This window comes from Gallinula chloropus (genome assembly GCF_964237585.1).
Source record: "Gallinula chloropus genome assembly, chromosome: 5".
Classification (NCBI taxonomy): domain Eukaryota; kingdom Metazoa; phylum Chordata; class Aves; order Gruiformes; family Rallidae; genus Gallinula; species Gallinula chloropus.
The window spans coordinates 30,866,370-30,882,987 of record NC_140090.1 but is presented as its reverse complement, the minus strand read 5'-3'; the positions used below and the strand labels follow the sequence as shown (position 1 = coordinate 30,882,987).

The window sequence follows — 16,618 nt, the reverse complement described above, 5'->3', positions numbered from 1 at the left end:
TGTGGTCATTCAGAATAACAAATGATGTGCCCTCACCACACCTGAGGTGAGCAGAGCTGCTGTTTAAAAACACATCTTGCTCTGCTGCACATCCGCAATTAAGTCGTCCTCCACAAACCTTCCCTTAGCACCATGTGGAAAGAAATAAACAAAGCACAACCACTTCACTTATGAAGCCACCTCCCAAAAAGGTGTCTGTTTATTGCCAGTTTTGTCAGCTTTTAGGGGGTGAGGAACAAGAGTGTAAGAGGCTCTCTCTCAATATCAAACTCAACCACATTTTCAAAAAACCTCATCATGAAGTGGGGCAGGAAAACCACGCAGACCGAGTAGTCCAGTGAGCAATAAAATGAATGACGTCAGGTTTCCAACGGCTCGCTTGTCTGTGCACATTCTCTGAGTCTAATGAGGTGATAGCTTATAAAAAGTCTTTTTCAGTAGGGGGCACACAGGACTAATTCAGAGCCTCTTGCTTCTCAACCCAGACAATTCCTCTCCAGTAATTCAGGAACATGTTTTTGCCATCTCCATCCTTATGTCCACTGCAACTGAAACTGGTGAAACTAAGATAAAGTCCAGCAGGTGAGCTGAGACCCACGCAAACACATTAGCATCCAGGCAAATTACTACATGGCATCCAAATCAACCTAAAAATCACATTCATGTCTAAAAATCTGACACAAACCACAGAGCAGGCTAAGATAACTACACTTACAAGCATTTAGCTAGAAAATACATACTCAGCTTCTGCATGAGACAGAGCTTTGAGCATGTTTGGGTTAACTTAAGGCCTTGATCCATGAAGACCAAAACATGTGCTTACATTTTATTTTTCCCTGTATAAAGGTCCTTTACAAACACCAAATGGGAAATCTCTGACAAGTTATTTGAAAGCAAAATAAAAGATGTCAGTTTTGTAAATCTTTTGATCAATGCGCTATAATGAACTGGATTTTTTTTCTTTTAAAGTTGGTCAATTAAAAGCATTCAATAAACACGTCCTTTCAGTCAAATCTTAACACAGAAAAAAAACTGAAGTGAGCTAGACAAAGGTCAAATGCAAGATGTTAAGACTCATCACAATAAAAACTCAAACCTCTGCTGCTTCAGAATGTGACCTGTGACCCTTGAGAGGCAAATGGTATCGACTGCACGTCCCACTAAAAGCACCTCCCAAGCTTTCACAGTTTGGAAACTCCCGGACCAGTTTCACCATCCAGGCAAAACAGAACAGTTGTGAGTCACAGGATTGCTGTGCTATAAAGCCCTGGCTACCAGTCAGGGTTAAGTCTGCAATGAACAAACCAAGTTCAATGCTAACCAGCCCTCTAGCTTTGCCAGTTTCCTGTTAACAATGAAATCCAAAGTCCTACTGGTTAAAGGTCTCTAAATTACTTTATTGTTATGTGCTAGAAATAAAAGCAATCAATGCAAGCAGGAAAGGAACCCACCATCGCAGACTTTGCTCGATTCTCTCCTTTAGTTGGACTGATTCTCAGTTTGCAATTATTGTTCTTTATTGTTTGATACTTTGTAATCTGAAGCATAACCTTCAGGCGAGATAGAACCAGAAATTTCATCCGTTCCCTTTCGGATTATCTTATCAGGTAAGTATTTGCACAAACAAAGGTTATCTTTTAGTGTCCTCCTGCAAGCAGAACCACTGATAAGACTTGGCTTTTTGCATATGGACAAAGTGTGTAGTCATGGTGCTTTGTTAGCACTAAGTAATTGCTCTGCATTTAAAGCCTGTTTATCATCAGCTTAGGTAATTTTTCTCCAATGGGTTAAATACCCTGACAGCTCTGCTAAAGCTACAAGCAATTCATCTGTCCAAGCCTGACACTATAACCAAAGTACGAACGTGATAAGCAGCGCGAACTCTTCTTTCCACAGTGCAATCAAAAGAAATCAAGTTAGCTGGCAGGTGGGCACAACTGAGTCTCTTTTGTACCAGAAAGCCTGCTGAAACCTAGGATGGGAGAGGGGAGGGGGAGCTGGCACCATGATTTCATGTGTCAGCCAGGAGCGTCTTGTTTGACCAGGCTGGGAATTGTATGACTGAGCTCTGACTCATGGGAGGCGCAGATGCACCAGTCTAGCACACAGCCACGTTCAGACGTCCTCTCCTCCACCCCACTGCAGGAAGCTGCTACACCCACAGCTGGCACAGCACTGCGGGTACCAAGTCCGCTTCCTCAACCGGCACAGTTCATAGCCCAGCTCTGCAGCTCACACCAACACCACCTATTTGCTTCTACGCTACCGCACCACACTGCAGACCAAAGCAGCTGACAGGCAGGCGCATGCCCATTACTGCCCACCCCGTAATTCACTCTGTGTGCCCCCTACACCAGGGGCAAGAGGGGGCCCTCGGAAGTCCCAGCAGCGTGCACCGCCAACCCCTGTGGCTGAGTGCATGGCCCACTGACAGGACCCTGAAATTTGCAGAGTTACTGTTTGATTTTAAAAGTACAGAGGGAATCAGTGAATTGCCAGTTATCCCAAATACATGTGGCAGGGTAAGGAACATCTCTTGCTAGGTTTCCTCTTGCAATTCGTAAGACACGACATCTGTTAACGTCAGGCAGAAAGCAGCATCAGAGGTGAGGGGAAAAGGTGGATTTCATGGGGTTTTTTTTGCCAGTGGTGCTAATTATAGTTTTATTCAGGCTTTTGATTTTGTATTTCCTTGGAAATCCCAACTCCTGGAAGTAAGTTGGGAGAGGAGAATCCCAACTTTCAAGCCAAAAGAGTTACTCAGGAAAGTGGGGTCCTGGGAAGTCCAGTAATTTGAAAGTCGAAAGGTATTAATAAGTTCATTAGTTTAAAACAAAACGCTACTTGTTGAATTCATGTGGTATTATACCAGAATAGTGATTAATTTTCTTATTCTATAGGTTTGGCTGAATGACCATTTGTGAACCACTTCATATTTGTGAGGTATGAATGCTCTTCTGATTATGTTCTGGGAGCAGCTATTCCTAAATATCTTTATCTCACACCAAGTGCCAGATCTCTTCACAAGCATGGCCAGGTAAGGTATTGTTCCATGTTGTTACGAAATTCCCCACAAGCATCCCTGTGTTAAACAGTTACTCTTATCATCCATCAACAGACCCAAACCAGTATATAAACTTCCAACTAAAATGCAGTACGTTCTCTCCCTTCTGCGCTTACTTGAGCAAGGTTAGGGTAGCATTGTGAAAGACAAGAATTACTACAGATCAAACTCAGGAATAAAGTACTGCAGTGATGAAAAGTGGAATGCAGAGAACTAGAGGCACACAGATTCATTTTGAAATCAGAATAGCTTAGATCCCCCAATTAACTTGAACTGAAGAATAAGAAAATGCTCTCTGGTTTTGTCAGGCATTTCTGAAGGCTTTTGCAGTTTACTGCTGGAAGTTTTGATAGAAAAACACAGGGATAAAAAAGGCACAAGTCTTATTTAACATGCTGTCCACATCAAATGGGAACTTCTTTTTAAATCATTGTGGGTTTTTAAAGCAATCTAGTCTCAGAAGGTGAATGGAAATTACCATTTTAGAAAATGTCTAATACTACTAACCTATTTGGCAAGGAGATACAGGTGTGCCCCAAGACTGGAAAATGCTAACAGGAACTGAAAGACCCACCTGTCCCCTGGAAAACTTATTATATATACCCTGGCACGCTCCTCAGCTGGACACTTACCATGCTAAAGCACTGGCTTGTGCTTTTAACTTTCTCTTGGCTTGAAGAGACGGCAGTTCTGCTTCCACTCTGGCACACATCTTGTTGCTGCAGCTCTGTTTGTCCTCCCAATTGAAACAAAAGCTCAAAGAACACCTTAACTCCAATGCCCAACAGTTTTAGCCAAATGGGTTTTAAGATGTTAACTTGCAAGGACCTCACATGCAGTTATTTCTTCAAAAAGACACAAGAGTTGAAGCAAAGAGGTGGTCTGTTTGTAAGAGCTCCAACACCAGGCACACTTTATTTCAGCTTGTGCAGTGACTACATGCACATGGGACCCATATTTAAAAAAAAAAAGGCTCATGCATGCTTCTCTGCATTTTTCTTCTCACCTTTCCTGTCTTTGGGGTGTTGTTTTGGTGGGGTGTTGTTGTGGTGTGTTATGTGGGGTGTTGAGGTGTTGGTCTTAACACTGGATCCTCTCAGGATATCCAGATACCCTCTTCAAATGAGTTTCTTGCCCTCTTTCCAACGACCAGTGCAACAAATTTTCTGCTTCTGTTGGTCCTGCCATTAAATCAGAGCCCTGAGTGCTACGAAACCACATCCTTCTGTTCCTTTTCTGCTCAAACTTTCTTTTTGCAGTCTACTGCTTGTACAAGTTGTGTCTTTGTTCTGCTCTGGGATTTTCTACTCTTCAAATGGCCTATTTGTGTTCCAAAGAAAATGGAGAAAACTCTCTTCTTTGACAACCTGGACATGACTTAGTGACCTTCTGTTGTCTTTGGTCTGAAAGATGACATAGCCCCAGCTTCACATACGTGAGGTATTTGGTGGTATAGTGATTGCGTAAGATCAATCAGGATTCCTGTGATGTGTTTAGACAGGTTCCCCAATTGCCACACAAATATTTTGAAAGTAACCTACTCCTGTGTCAAAAGTGATATGTCTAAGGCCTCACTGTAGGAAGTGACAGGACTCTATTGTTCAGCATAACTGAATTTGGGCTTGTTTCGCATCGTGCTGACAGACCGGCAGGCTCGGCCCGGACCACACGTCCGCAGCGCGGGAGGTGTGCCTTTAACCTCCTGCTGCACCAGCAAGCTCTAACTTGGCCTTCCTGTAAGATGCTAAGTAACATCTCCAGCACGGGACTTTTCCTAGTGTAAAACTGAGGTGTTGCTGTTCTAGAGCTGACAGACAGAGAGGAGTAACAAGAGGGGAAATTTTCTATATAGTTCTCACCTCCAGTCAGAAGGTTTACTTACAAAGTGAGGGTGCTGCAACAAGCCCCAACGTATAGGGGAACGTGGTGCAGAACACCTGCCTTGTGTAATCACCATCTGTCTAAAATATCTGGGCAAGCAACACCTGAACTGCAAGTTATAGCTAAGAGAGCAGAGAGCCAATAGAGTGCGCCAAGCTTGGCCTGGGTTAGCTTATCCTACTGCTCACATGGAGGTGCCCAAAGACTTCCCAGAAAGTCATTCTGGCAGTTACTTGACCTGAAGAGCCTTCAACCACAACAAAACCAGAAGAAGCTGAGGCATACAGACACACTCCTAGTGTATCTTATGTTTAGAGATAAAAGAAAGGAAAACCAGAATAAAACTTGCGTCATTCAGCGTGGCTTCACAGAATAACCTAGTTATTTACTGTACTCAGAGTTTCTCACTCTTCCCCCGCTATCACTTTCCTTGACTCCATCTTGTTTGCCTGTGTCATTCATCCAGCATTCATCATGCCACAATCTGCAGGTGGTAGTGGGATCTGTACAAATTGCCTGTTGGCTCTGGGCTTTGCTCTTGCAGGTTTCTGCCCGAACAGCATCCACACAAGCAAGGCAACCAAAACAAGCACAGACTTGCTGAGTAAAGGCATTTGAGGCAACTTACATCTTTTGCAATACTGAAGTGACAGCCACAGCCAACCAGGCATAACAATGCACCTTGTAAAACAGGGAGCTCAGCAACATGCTTGGAGTCTCAGCTCTCTAACCTCAGAGGAACACTGCTGATAGGCACTGGTGGAGGGCCTTATTTCTCCTCCCAGCCATGTGCGAGTTCCTTTATTTTCTTCCCTTGCAAATATAAAGATCTCAGAATCCAGTGGAGCAACAAGTGAGAACAAAGCATTATAACGGATGAAGATGACTTTTACTGTGAGCCTTCTAGCTACTTCTATGATTTCATATGCTTTATTTCTTCCTTCTTCTCTTCCTTTCTTCCTACTTAGTCACTTGCTTTCTCAAAGCTCACAATGTGGGTTCAGCCCCGAGTTCCCTGCTAGATGCCAAGTTTCAAAGTTCCCAAAGTACCTATCTATGCACACCGTCATAAATAACATTTCCACATTTAAGCCAACTGGATCCTGAGCTAACCTGGTTTACAGCCATCTGGAATTCTTCAGAAAAAGTGACTTGTAAGCACTGTAAACAGTTTTGTCTTCCCAGAGGACACCAAGAGTTTCCAACTTCACTGCCATCTTCATTTTGTGATCTGGGTTCAAGAGCAAGGTATAGATTTAAAGAAGATGATAATGCAAATAGTATTAATAAAAGAAACCTCAGAGTGATCTGCTTTTCCCTAATAAGGCAGGCTCTATCAGTGTCCCAAAGGCAGCAAGGTGCCAATACAATTAATCAGTCTGTTTTTAGTCCTCCCTAGACAGCAATATTAACAGTTTGTTTCAGTGTGTTTATATGGGTCTGACAGGTCTTCAAGATGCTGTGTTCACTTTCTTGTGATTAATAGTCATTCACATACTAAGGTGAAGACCAAGCAGAAAAAGAATGTTTTAGAGTAGGACAGATAACTGGATTCTCTCCCCAGCCTTTCATTTCTAACTAGGAAACAGTACTAAATTTAGGAATGCTGTCTCACCATATTGTTTACACTCCTTTTCTTGCAACTTGCCCATGTGATGAGCCAAAGGGAAATTTAAATCACGTATTTTCTCTGCTTACTTTTCAGCTTTGCTCTATAAAGCCATCACTTTGATAGTGAATGTCTGCACACTGTGATACTACATGTGGAAAGCAAAGTTCCTGGGACTAGTTTTGAGCAAGAAACTCCTGGGAAAAGAACTTTTCTTCCTTTCCATCTCTGCAGATCTCTTACAGGAGTTCTGAGGGACCAACTGATCTCTAAGCCCACCCCAACACAGACTTCACAGATCAAGAAGGAGATGGACTCTTAACGGTGTGTTTTGTACATTCATTCAGTGGCTTTTACAGCACGTTTAACAAGTCCTAGCAAACTGGAGATGCTTCTTCCCTGGTGCAAAAACAAACCCTTCTTGGGCTGCGGTCCTCTGCTCCACCATACTGCATTTAGTGTGAAGGAACCCTTAGATAAGGGATCGTTCATTATTCTGCCCAGCTTTCCCTTCTGGGTGTTTCATTTTGATACAGGGAGTTTCTTCTCTCTCCCCTCTACCCCAACTAAAGTCCTCGCACACATTTGTGTGCCAATTTTTGTCCATTCTCTCTCCACTTCCTCAGCTTTTGTCACCTCTCCTTTTGGGAGGTATGTTTTTGGGCTCCCTCTTTGTCCTGGTGTCTTCATTAACTCTTAATTTCCTGAGATCCCTGCCCTCTTTGAATCATCTCCTTCTCCTGGCTTTCCCTCATCCCTTTGTCTCTAGTCCATACATTTCTCTGCTTAGGCCTCCTTTGATCTCTCTCTTCTTTCACTCTCTTACCCAAGTCCATTCAGTCTCATCCCTCCTCCTGTCTATTTTAATCAGGGCACTCTTTTCTTCAGCATTAATCAGAAAGCATAATTTCTTTTCTGCCACTTCTTTTCTGAACAGGAGCCTTCACAAATCTTATTCTCCTTTTAGTTTTATTGCAGTTGAAGAGGATGGCATAGGAAAGTTATTATAGCTGAATAGCAAAACAGCTCTGCAAGATAATACTATCCTCCAGAATAAAAGAAAAATCACCTAATTTTTAAAATGCTGTAAGCTGCCCTACCAAATAATAGGAATTGAGCAGTAAGACACACACACACATGTTAACACATAGCGGGTCTGACACAACAACTCAGTAGTACTCTCCACAGACCTGTTACTATAACTTTCTCGCAGTTGTTCTAGGTAGCTCATCAAAGCAATGACATACAGATTATGTACCAAATACAGCACACCACCTCACTCCTTGCCTGGGAGGTACAGCCTCTCCTCCCTCCCAGAACACTGAGGTCCCCCATCCCTAAAACACCATGCTCAAAGTACAGTCACTGATGTCATCTGCTTTCTTGCCCTTTGGCAGCCCATAATGTTCAAGTGGCGTCTTTCCTATTTGCAGTCTTATCTGACTTGCAAACTTTGAGTATACAAATACTTACAGATGCATTTGCCATCAGGTGAACTGCAGATGCCTGGAGCCACTCATCTCACAGTCTGGCAGGGGCACAGACATCTCCCCATCTCTTTCAGAGATCCATGGCAAAAGTGACTTGGCTCTTTTAAGGTCACAAGTGACTTGATAGTTTTAAGCAGATTGTTCATCTTCGGCTTGATACAAAAATGCAGCAGGAGCTGAACGGACTAACATACAGCACTTCTACAATGAAGTTCACATTTATAAAACTACTGTTTCCACCACGGAAAACTCGACGTGAAACATCTGCTGTGCTGTGACTGTGTGTCTTCCAATAAACAAAACACTCATCACAGCCATGTCGTGGATGGAAAAGACAGTGGCTGAGCAAGAGCGCAACTTCTCTGGTGTCACATAAATCATACGCTAGGTCACATGTTGGGCTCCACATCTGGCCTCTGCCTTTGTGTGAGACTGTATCACAGAAGAGGGCACAAGCGTCGGGCAGGTGGCTGCCGCTGGCCTCTCTCATGCTTTGCCACACTGTGAGGTGTTTCAAAGGTCCCAAACAGTGGCTACCACACTGTGATGCTATGGCAGGGAGCATGAGGTATCACACCTGGCTGAAAATACTCATGCCCAGCCAGGAAGCCTGAGGAGGAGTAAAAGATGCTCACCACACTGTGTGACCCCTGGGCTGCCAGTTGTCAAGAGCAACTTCAGATATTCAGACCTTTTAAAAACAATTTCTCTGGCAGTAGATAACACAGCTGCCCAGCAAAGTCAGATACAAGCACAACATCTTTCCAAGTGAGTAACACCTTCAGAATTAGATTGAGTTTTAAAAAAAGGCGGGGGGGTGGGAGGGGGAGAAGAAAAGCAACATGACAAGGAAACTACATCCTTGCACTTTATGCTGTGTGTCATTCTTACCTTCTACGCAGATCTTCAGCCACTGCTGCTCTGCAGCTGAACAAATAGGCCCGGAGAGATTTTAGCTGCTGTCGAAGGCGAACAACAGTTGCCAGAGGTTCAACATGCTTGTACAACATGGGATTTTCCTGCTGGATATCAATCAATGGCTCCTCATAAACATATTCCAGGAATTCTTTGGCTTGCTTTGATACCTGAAAAATAAAGCAACCAGTTTAGCTAGGCTTTCCTCTCAACTCTTTTAAAGCAGACCTTCCCCTCTGTGATCTGTCAGCTATTTCTGCATCTGAAAACTTCCTCTGTTACCAATTACAGATGAAGACAGAGCTGAAAGCAATCCAACTGTCTCTGCTTATAGCCAAGTCAAACTTCATCAAGCCCATCAGTGTTGAGTGTATGAGATAATTGCTAACTTAACCAAAGTACAGCGACATTTGCAGCCACACATTTTTCCACTACAGGTTAACACAGCATATCAGATGTTTTTCAAGTCTAAAAACTGATTACTAAGTTTATTCCCCGTTAATATTTTTCTGTTTGTTCACTGTTTTTGTTTCATTTTGGCAAGAAGCAAGTGATTAGGTAAGTGCCAAAGCCCACCATTACAAAAGGGAACACACACACCACAAATCCAATCACACTGTATTATCCCAGGGTGCAGAGCTCTCCTGTAAAGTACTACCAGCATTTGCTTTGTGCTCAGCCAGAATGGTTAAAATTACGTAAAAATAAAATAATCAGAACCAGATTTATCAAGTTGTGCTCTTTCCAATGCAGATAAACAAAGTTGAATTTTACTGGTATTACTCACTCCCAAGAGAGATGTTTCATCTACAAGAAATTTTTCTTATGCCTTTTCCATGATAGCATTCTGTTCTATCTCCACCTGCAAAGAGCTACTGTAATCTTGATAAATTAACAGGACTTTTGTTCCGGCTAGAAAAGATACTCCTGTCTCTGAGGTGAGAAGGCCAAATTCCCTCTCATTCCTTATTTCTGCATTTTATCACAGCTGGAAATGAGAAGATGGGATTATCTGAAATGAGCTGCAAATCACTTGAAACTGTGCTATAGAAATACTGTTCACTCCATAATTCAATTAGTCCTAAATCAGTGTTTACACGGAGTCAAGGGAGGGATGAATTAGGCTAACAAAAGGAGAAAGGGCACATCATAGCCTCTTGAGATTTAGGATATTATTTCCCTTCTGGTCTTTTAAGGTAGGAAGTAGGTAAAAGCAATCTACATCTTTAGAAATAGTGTGAATTCCAAAGCCAGTACAGATTAGTAGCTACAGGAGTCACTAGCTACTTACAGGGAAAGCCAGCCCCAGATGTAACCTTTTCCCAATGCAGAATAAAAATATAAGAAATAATACCAAGGACAGCCTTCCCTCCAACAACTATACAGATAATATAGTGTGTAATTTTAAATACTGCAGACCATAACTCCACAGGTTTCCCAGGTCTTGAAGCTGTATTCAGTATCTCACATATTTGTGCTAAACATCCCACTCATGCTTTTCTTCTTTAACACTTTTAAAAATAGTGCACATACAAGGAATTGTGCTGTCTGAACAGAAGCACAAGCAACATGCTGTGTAAGGGACAGCACAGGTAATTTGGATTTTGTAGAACAAAACTCTACAAACCCCAAATACGTCAAGTTTTCTAACACTAGCAATGTTGATGTTTTATGAGACATGCTACCTGCACTGCACAAAAGAGACTGCAGTTAAACAAGCTTTTACAATCGTTACACTATGTGGCTGTAATATCTCAGCAATCCCCAATGACTGTTGCATCTACAGCAAATATTTTTTCCTGTCCACCAGCGAGCAGATTAAGTCACATATTCAGTGAGGGACATGAATGCTTGGTACAGCAACTAACACCTCTGACTAGGAGGACCCAGTGCCCCGTACTGCTTGTAGTTTTACTCCTTTGCTTTAAAGCCCTGCTGAAGCAACAAGCACCTAATCCACTTGCCCTGCTGCCTCAGGACCCAGAGGGAAATTACTGCCCGAGTGCTGCTCCCACACCTGTGCACACCTGTACCTGTATGGGGCAACCTGCCCCAGGCTGCAACGTTAGGAGCACAGAAACAAAAACCCATCAGAACTGAGGTCACCCGAGTGACTCTGCAGTGCGTGTGCGCTGTGATGACAAAGCACTACTGCACAGCCCTGGTGCTGCGTGGTCTGAAGGCAGCCTGTGAGGGCAGAGGCACACAGCAAACCTCTCTCTCCTTGCCAAGACAACGTACCTGCAGAAGGCTGGTTGCAGGGAAAAGTAGTTTTGCCCAGCATCACTGGCTGACAGGGAGGTGTCACTTACTCCTCATGCCTGACACACGCACCCAGGTCATTTAACACTTCCAACCATAAGGAAGTGACAAGAGCCTGAAATGCAGTCTTACAATGGGAAGGGTTAGGCAGTCATAGTAATTCAGCTTGCTGCCTGCCAGTATTCTACTTGACGTAGTAGCATACTCACAATACCCCAATTTTACTGGGCAGACTAGACAGTCCTATCAAATAAGCCTGACAGGAGTGAAAAGATGCAAAGTGCAACAGGGTTTTAGCTTTAAACGTCATACAAGGATGGATGCTAACATTTCCAGACCTTTCTTTTCTAGAGGCTACGATCTTACAGTTCAGAATTCCATTTACCAGAAGTCAGTCTCTCTTGAAGCCTTCTGGCACAGGGAGTTCATTTCCTGCAGTGTTTGCCTGGCATTCTGCACAGGCTGGAAGTCACCTGCACCAAACCACAATACTTACGGGTTTTTGTGTGCAAACAGGGAAAACAGTTGGCCTACATAAAAGGAAGAAAGGATGCTCACAAGATTGCCTCTTCTCTCTTCCCTTTGCACAAACACATGAAAAACATGAAAATGGAATCAGAGTTGAGGAAAGTGAACCTGGGGCCCAAACTGCTGCTTTGGTTACGACAGAAGAAACTTGCCTTACTGCCAAAGAGCTTTTATTGCTGTCAAAGGGATTTATCTTTTCCTACCCATGTGTTTTCAGGTGTTAAGTGCATTGTTGTTTTTCAGAATCCTAGGTATGGCAAGACACAACTCTACAGGTTTCTACTGTTTCTGTTTTTTCATGAACTGTTGTGCCAAAAGCAGACAAGAACCTCTCTGCTTGCGAAACTTGACACAAGAGTTTACTTAGCAGGTACATACAGAAGAGAAACATGCACAATTACACTGTATTATCATAAAAGCTCCTGTCTTAGAGTAGCTTTGGTGCTTGCTTTGCCAGGGACAGGTAGGGCAGACTCCATGAAACCCCTGCAGAGGTGGGGAAAAGGTAGCAGTGGGAAGGAGTGTGGGTTTTCAAACTCTTCACACTCTTTCCCCCCACTTGGTGGACTGACAGGCATATTTCAGACAGGAAAGCTTTTGAAGACTGAAGCCTTGCTTCACTTCTAGCCATCTGTCATGGTTTTACCCCGGCTGACAGCTAAACACCATGCAGAATTGAACAGAAAGGAGAAAACACCAAAGAATTCACAGAAGTAACAAGAACTACTTGTTATTTTAATGCTATACACGGATAGGACGGAGTTGAGGAGATTTAACTAGTGATGTCTGTTCAGCTGTCACACTGCCACTGTGGCACATGATGTCCTCTTCACCCTCATTCCCTGTCTTAGTTTCTGCTCTAATAGCTGGGAATGCTGTACTGTTTTTCTACCTAAGGGATGGTGTTCCTTTCTTAAATCCACCTCTCTGCACTTTGGCACAGAGACTCGGGAAATACCTACACAGAACTTGCTTATGTTCCCAAGCCACATTATAGCAGTTCTGTCTGTCTCTGAAAAGTACAAATTGGAAACTTCTCACTATCATAGCAATACTGCATTAGATTAAGTTTCCAATTAATGTTTTGGCTTAAAATTCCCATTTCTTTCCGTGCCTCAGCTGCCTATCCCAAGAGCCCAGAGCATAGATTTTACCCTGCAGGTTTAGAAAACAAAAAGGTTTCTTTTCTTGGCAGTATAACTGACAGCTTGATATGAGGGCTTTGCCTTCCCATCTACTTGCCCCATATCAGTGGCACCTGAAACTACTGTGGACTAGAAATTCTAGTCCTTGGCAAAAGCATCCAAAGAAAGAAATCTTAAATATTTATTCCTAGCTTCTAGGAAAGGGAGGGGGGTTGTCTCCACACGTAGGAGCTTTGTAACTCTGAAGAATCTTGCATTTCATGGCGCAAGACTATCATTTTCCTGATGGCAGGCTCTGGCTACCTTTTAATAATCTCCCCATCTGACAAATTTTCTCCTTCGAGAGAGCTACTTTTCCTCTAATAGGACTCATTTACTGGTTATTTTTTCCCTTTTCAAATAGCCCATAATAATAATATTCTCAGACACAAAACATCAAACAGCCTCTCCTAACAGTGGCTGCTAGGTCTGAAGCTCTAGCATGCTCTGGATTCCTTATGAGTTTGTTATTGTTTCAGCACACACTCCCCAAGATGGCAAAACAACACTGCTACCATGTTTGCTGGCATAATGCTTAGAGGCACACAATCAGCTGCCCCTATCTAGCAACCAGCCACTGAGACAGCAACAAATAGCAGATTAGTAAAGTTTTAGAGAAGCTGCTTGCATGGCAAGTGAACAACCGTAAAGTTTTCCCTTTATGTTACTTTCAGCTGTGTGGTCCAAACAAGTGCTATAGTGATGTCCTTTCAGTGTCCTCGAAATGTTTGTGCCAAGAGACAGAACACGCCTGTGTCTTGCAAACACCACCTTTGGATATGCCATTTTGCCACAGGATTCCCATAATTTTAGTATCCATCACCAAGCAGTGCCAATCCATAGTCTCTCGTGCTCATGAAACAGGTACTCGTGCCCTGTCCCTCCCTGTCTCCTGAACAAGCAGACAAGCAATGATGGAAAAGATGCTATTAAGAAAGAGGAGCACAGCTGCTCCAGTGGCAGAATGCCTTAGTTCTGGCTAAGGAAACTGTCATGGAGATGTCTTGTCAAGAGACTGTGGCTCATTCTGGCAAGAGGGACATAGATGACAGTATTAGCAGCCAATGCCTGCAATCTTCATCCTGTTGCAATGTCTGTGTTTCTATCTAAAGGGTGATTCAGTTCATTTGCTAGCCAGCCAACCTTCAGGGAGATTACCTTGTGTTTGGAAGTGTCCCAGTTATGAACCAGCCGTGCAGGGATGAGGAAGCTGTCATCCACATGGCAGGTGCTGCAGTAATACCATCCACTGTAGCTGCATACCTTGGCTTTCCCATTGGACAAACCTATGGAGCGCTGACAGCCTGGAAAAGAGAGAGGGGAAAAGTCTGGGTTTGTACAGTAAGGATGCAGTAAGAAAAGTAATTATTCCTCCATCTGAAATCCTTTTATTTATTTTATTTATTTATTATTCTACCAATGAGCCATTTCTCCTTCCCTAAAAATAGAAGAATAAGTTCTTGGAGTAGCGCTAACCAAGGATATATTAAGTTGAGCATCTATGACAAAGAGTTCAGAGCACAGTCAAAAGATATTTATTATTCCTCAAGAAACAAAGGCAGAAGACCAACTTTGAGACACTGAGAATTTAAAAGCCACTGCCATCTGAAAATCATGACCTGAAGCCTAGGAAGACACCAGCCCAGAGAAGTTCTATGTGCTCACCCCAGACAGCTTCCTTTTTCCCCATGTGGAATGGGCCAGCCCTGGCTGCCCAGGGGAGCACAAGCTCGCTCCTGCTGACAGCCAGACAGCACGCTGACTTGGCAGGTAGGATTTGGCCTCAGAATTAGCACAACCAGGGCAAACCACAGTCAGACCATGAATAATAACTGTGAGCAACGGTCACACTGAAATTGAGTAGTCCATGACTAGCAGCAGTGAGACAGTTATGTTTCCTGCAGGTTTTTACCTCTTATGACTGGATTACCCTGTGTCTTAGAAGGTCTGAGGTCTGCCTGATACTTTTTTCACAGCTGGATCCCTTGCCTCTTCCCATGCCCTCTTGTTTGTGCATCCCTGGGGTAAAACAATGTAGTCTGCTGTTGCTTCAGCTGGAAAGAACTAACACAGAGCTCTCCTTCACCTGATCACCCGCTTTCACAAAAAAACCCAGAAACTCAATGTACATGGCACCTCTGTCTTGCTCTCAACTGTGGCTAAAGTGAGCCAACAGGTTCAATAACATTAGAGCAGAGGGTTAAAGACAGACAGCACAGTCCTGTTAAACAACCTGCTCAGGAAGTGAGGCTAAAAATGTTTGGGTAAGATATAATGAGATGTCTGCGGTTGTTATTAACACCTTTTTGACACAGCACACATGACAGTATTTCTGCTTTTCCTTCAAATGCTCGTGTCCCCATATGACATTTACAGCTACAGACACAATTAGTGCCAGAGCCCCACTCCAGCGTATGCTTTATGCTCAGACGGTCTCTGCTGGAGCCGATTAGTAATGCTGGTTAGCAGAATCCTTCTATGGCAAAAAATATTGGTTAAACAGAGCTTTTCAGGCAGAAGTCAACCAACTGACTGCTTTTGTCAGTATAACTGATTTTGCTGAGTGCAATTTTGTAACTTATTTCACTGAAGTGATTTTTTTCTCCAGTATAAGTTACCCTGATTAGAGGAGAGATTGCAGTTCAACTAGTCGAGGCATAAACGAAACTCCTCCATCTCCCCATTAGCTGATGCTACCATGTCCCCCCAACCCCAATCCAAATAATCAGAATAATTTGACCAACACAATGAGTTCACTTCCTCCTGTTCATTTGGCCACTGATTCTCTGCAACACACCCTTATCAAATGAAGCTGTGTGGAACATGTTCTGTCTCCTCTCTCTCCCTTTTATTTTGAAACAATTTCTTGAAAAAGGCAAATATACAAACAGGTCGGTTGATGATAGAGATACTTAGCTATCTCTATGTATAAACATATAAACTCAGCATACCTAATGCAAAAATGTGTTCTCAGCTAATAAAGACAAAACCAAACCACTATGACTGCAAACTTTTATCACTGTAGAAATATTTTTGTACAGTAAATGTCAGCAGAATATTTTGCAAAATGGTATTTTTAGGGCAGACAGAATCAGGGACACCTTTTGTAAAGGTAAAGTCAACTCAAGTAATTCAGCAGTGTGCTACAAAAAAAAGATGATGTATGACTGTGGCTTGGAATGAGACCTTTGGAGACAACACCTTTATACTTGCCTCAGTGCAAAGCACATGTTTTCCCACCTTTCCCTTCCTTTTTGTAAAAAGCAGCTTCCTGACCAGTCAGTTAAAAGAGTTTCCGTGCGGTCCTGCTCCACCACGCTATTACGGATGAAGTCAGCAAGCACACCTGGCAGTAAGCTCAGTATCAGTGCTCTGTAGTACACAGAGAACTAGTATTACCATTTTTAAAATGCATTCCTAAAGGTGAAGATTCTGAACAGCTGACAAGACATGGAATACTAGTCCTGCTCATCTGACATGATGTTCATCTGACTAGTAGCTCTGGGAGATGCTTGCAGACGGTACTCACCCTGTTGCTATGGAGCCCATGTTTTTAAGAGCATAACAGAGGTAAATCTTGCTCCTCCATAAAGGGAACAAAGAAATATACCCACTCCTCTCCTCATGGAGCAAGATGAAGGAGTCCATGAAAGAATATTCCCCTTTCCCAAGCTAAATGGGAACA

General features: G+C 43.1%; 1 protein-coding gene across 1 annotated transcript in view; it reads right to left on the bottom strand.

The window, feature by feature from the left end:
- Window positions 1-16,618, bottom strand: part of PLEKHM3 (pleckstrin homology domain containing M3) — a 71,962-nt gene that overhangs the window by 33,522 nt on the left and 21,822 nt on the right. The window contains exons 3-4 of the mRNA XM_084265619.1: window positions 14,092-14,237; window positions 8,936-9,129 (exon numbers count right to left, since the gene is read on the bottom strand). Coding sequence (XP_084121745.1) covers window positions 8,936-9,129; window positions 14,092-14,237 — 340 coding nt within the window. The remainder of the gene's footprint in view (window positions 1-8,935; window positions 9,130-14,091; window positions 14,238-16,618) is intronic.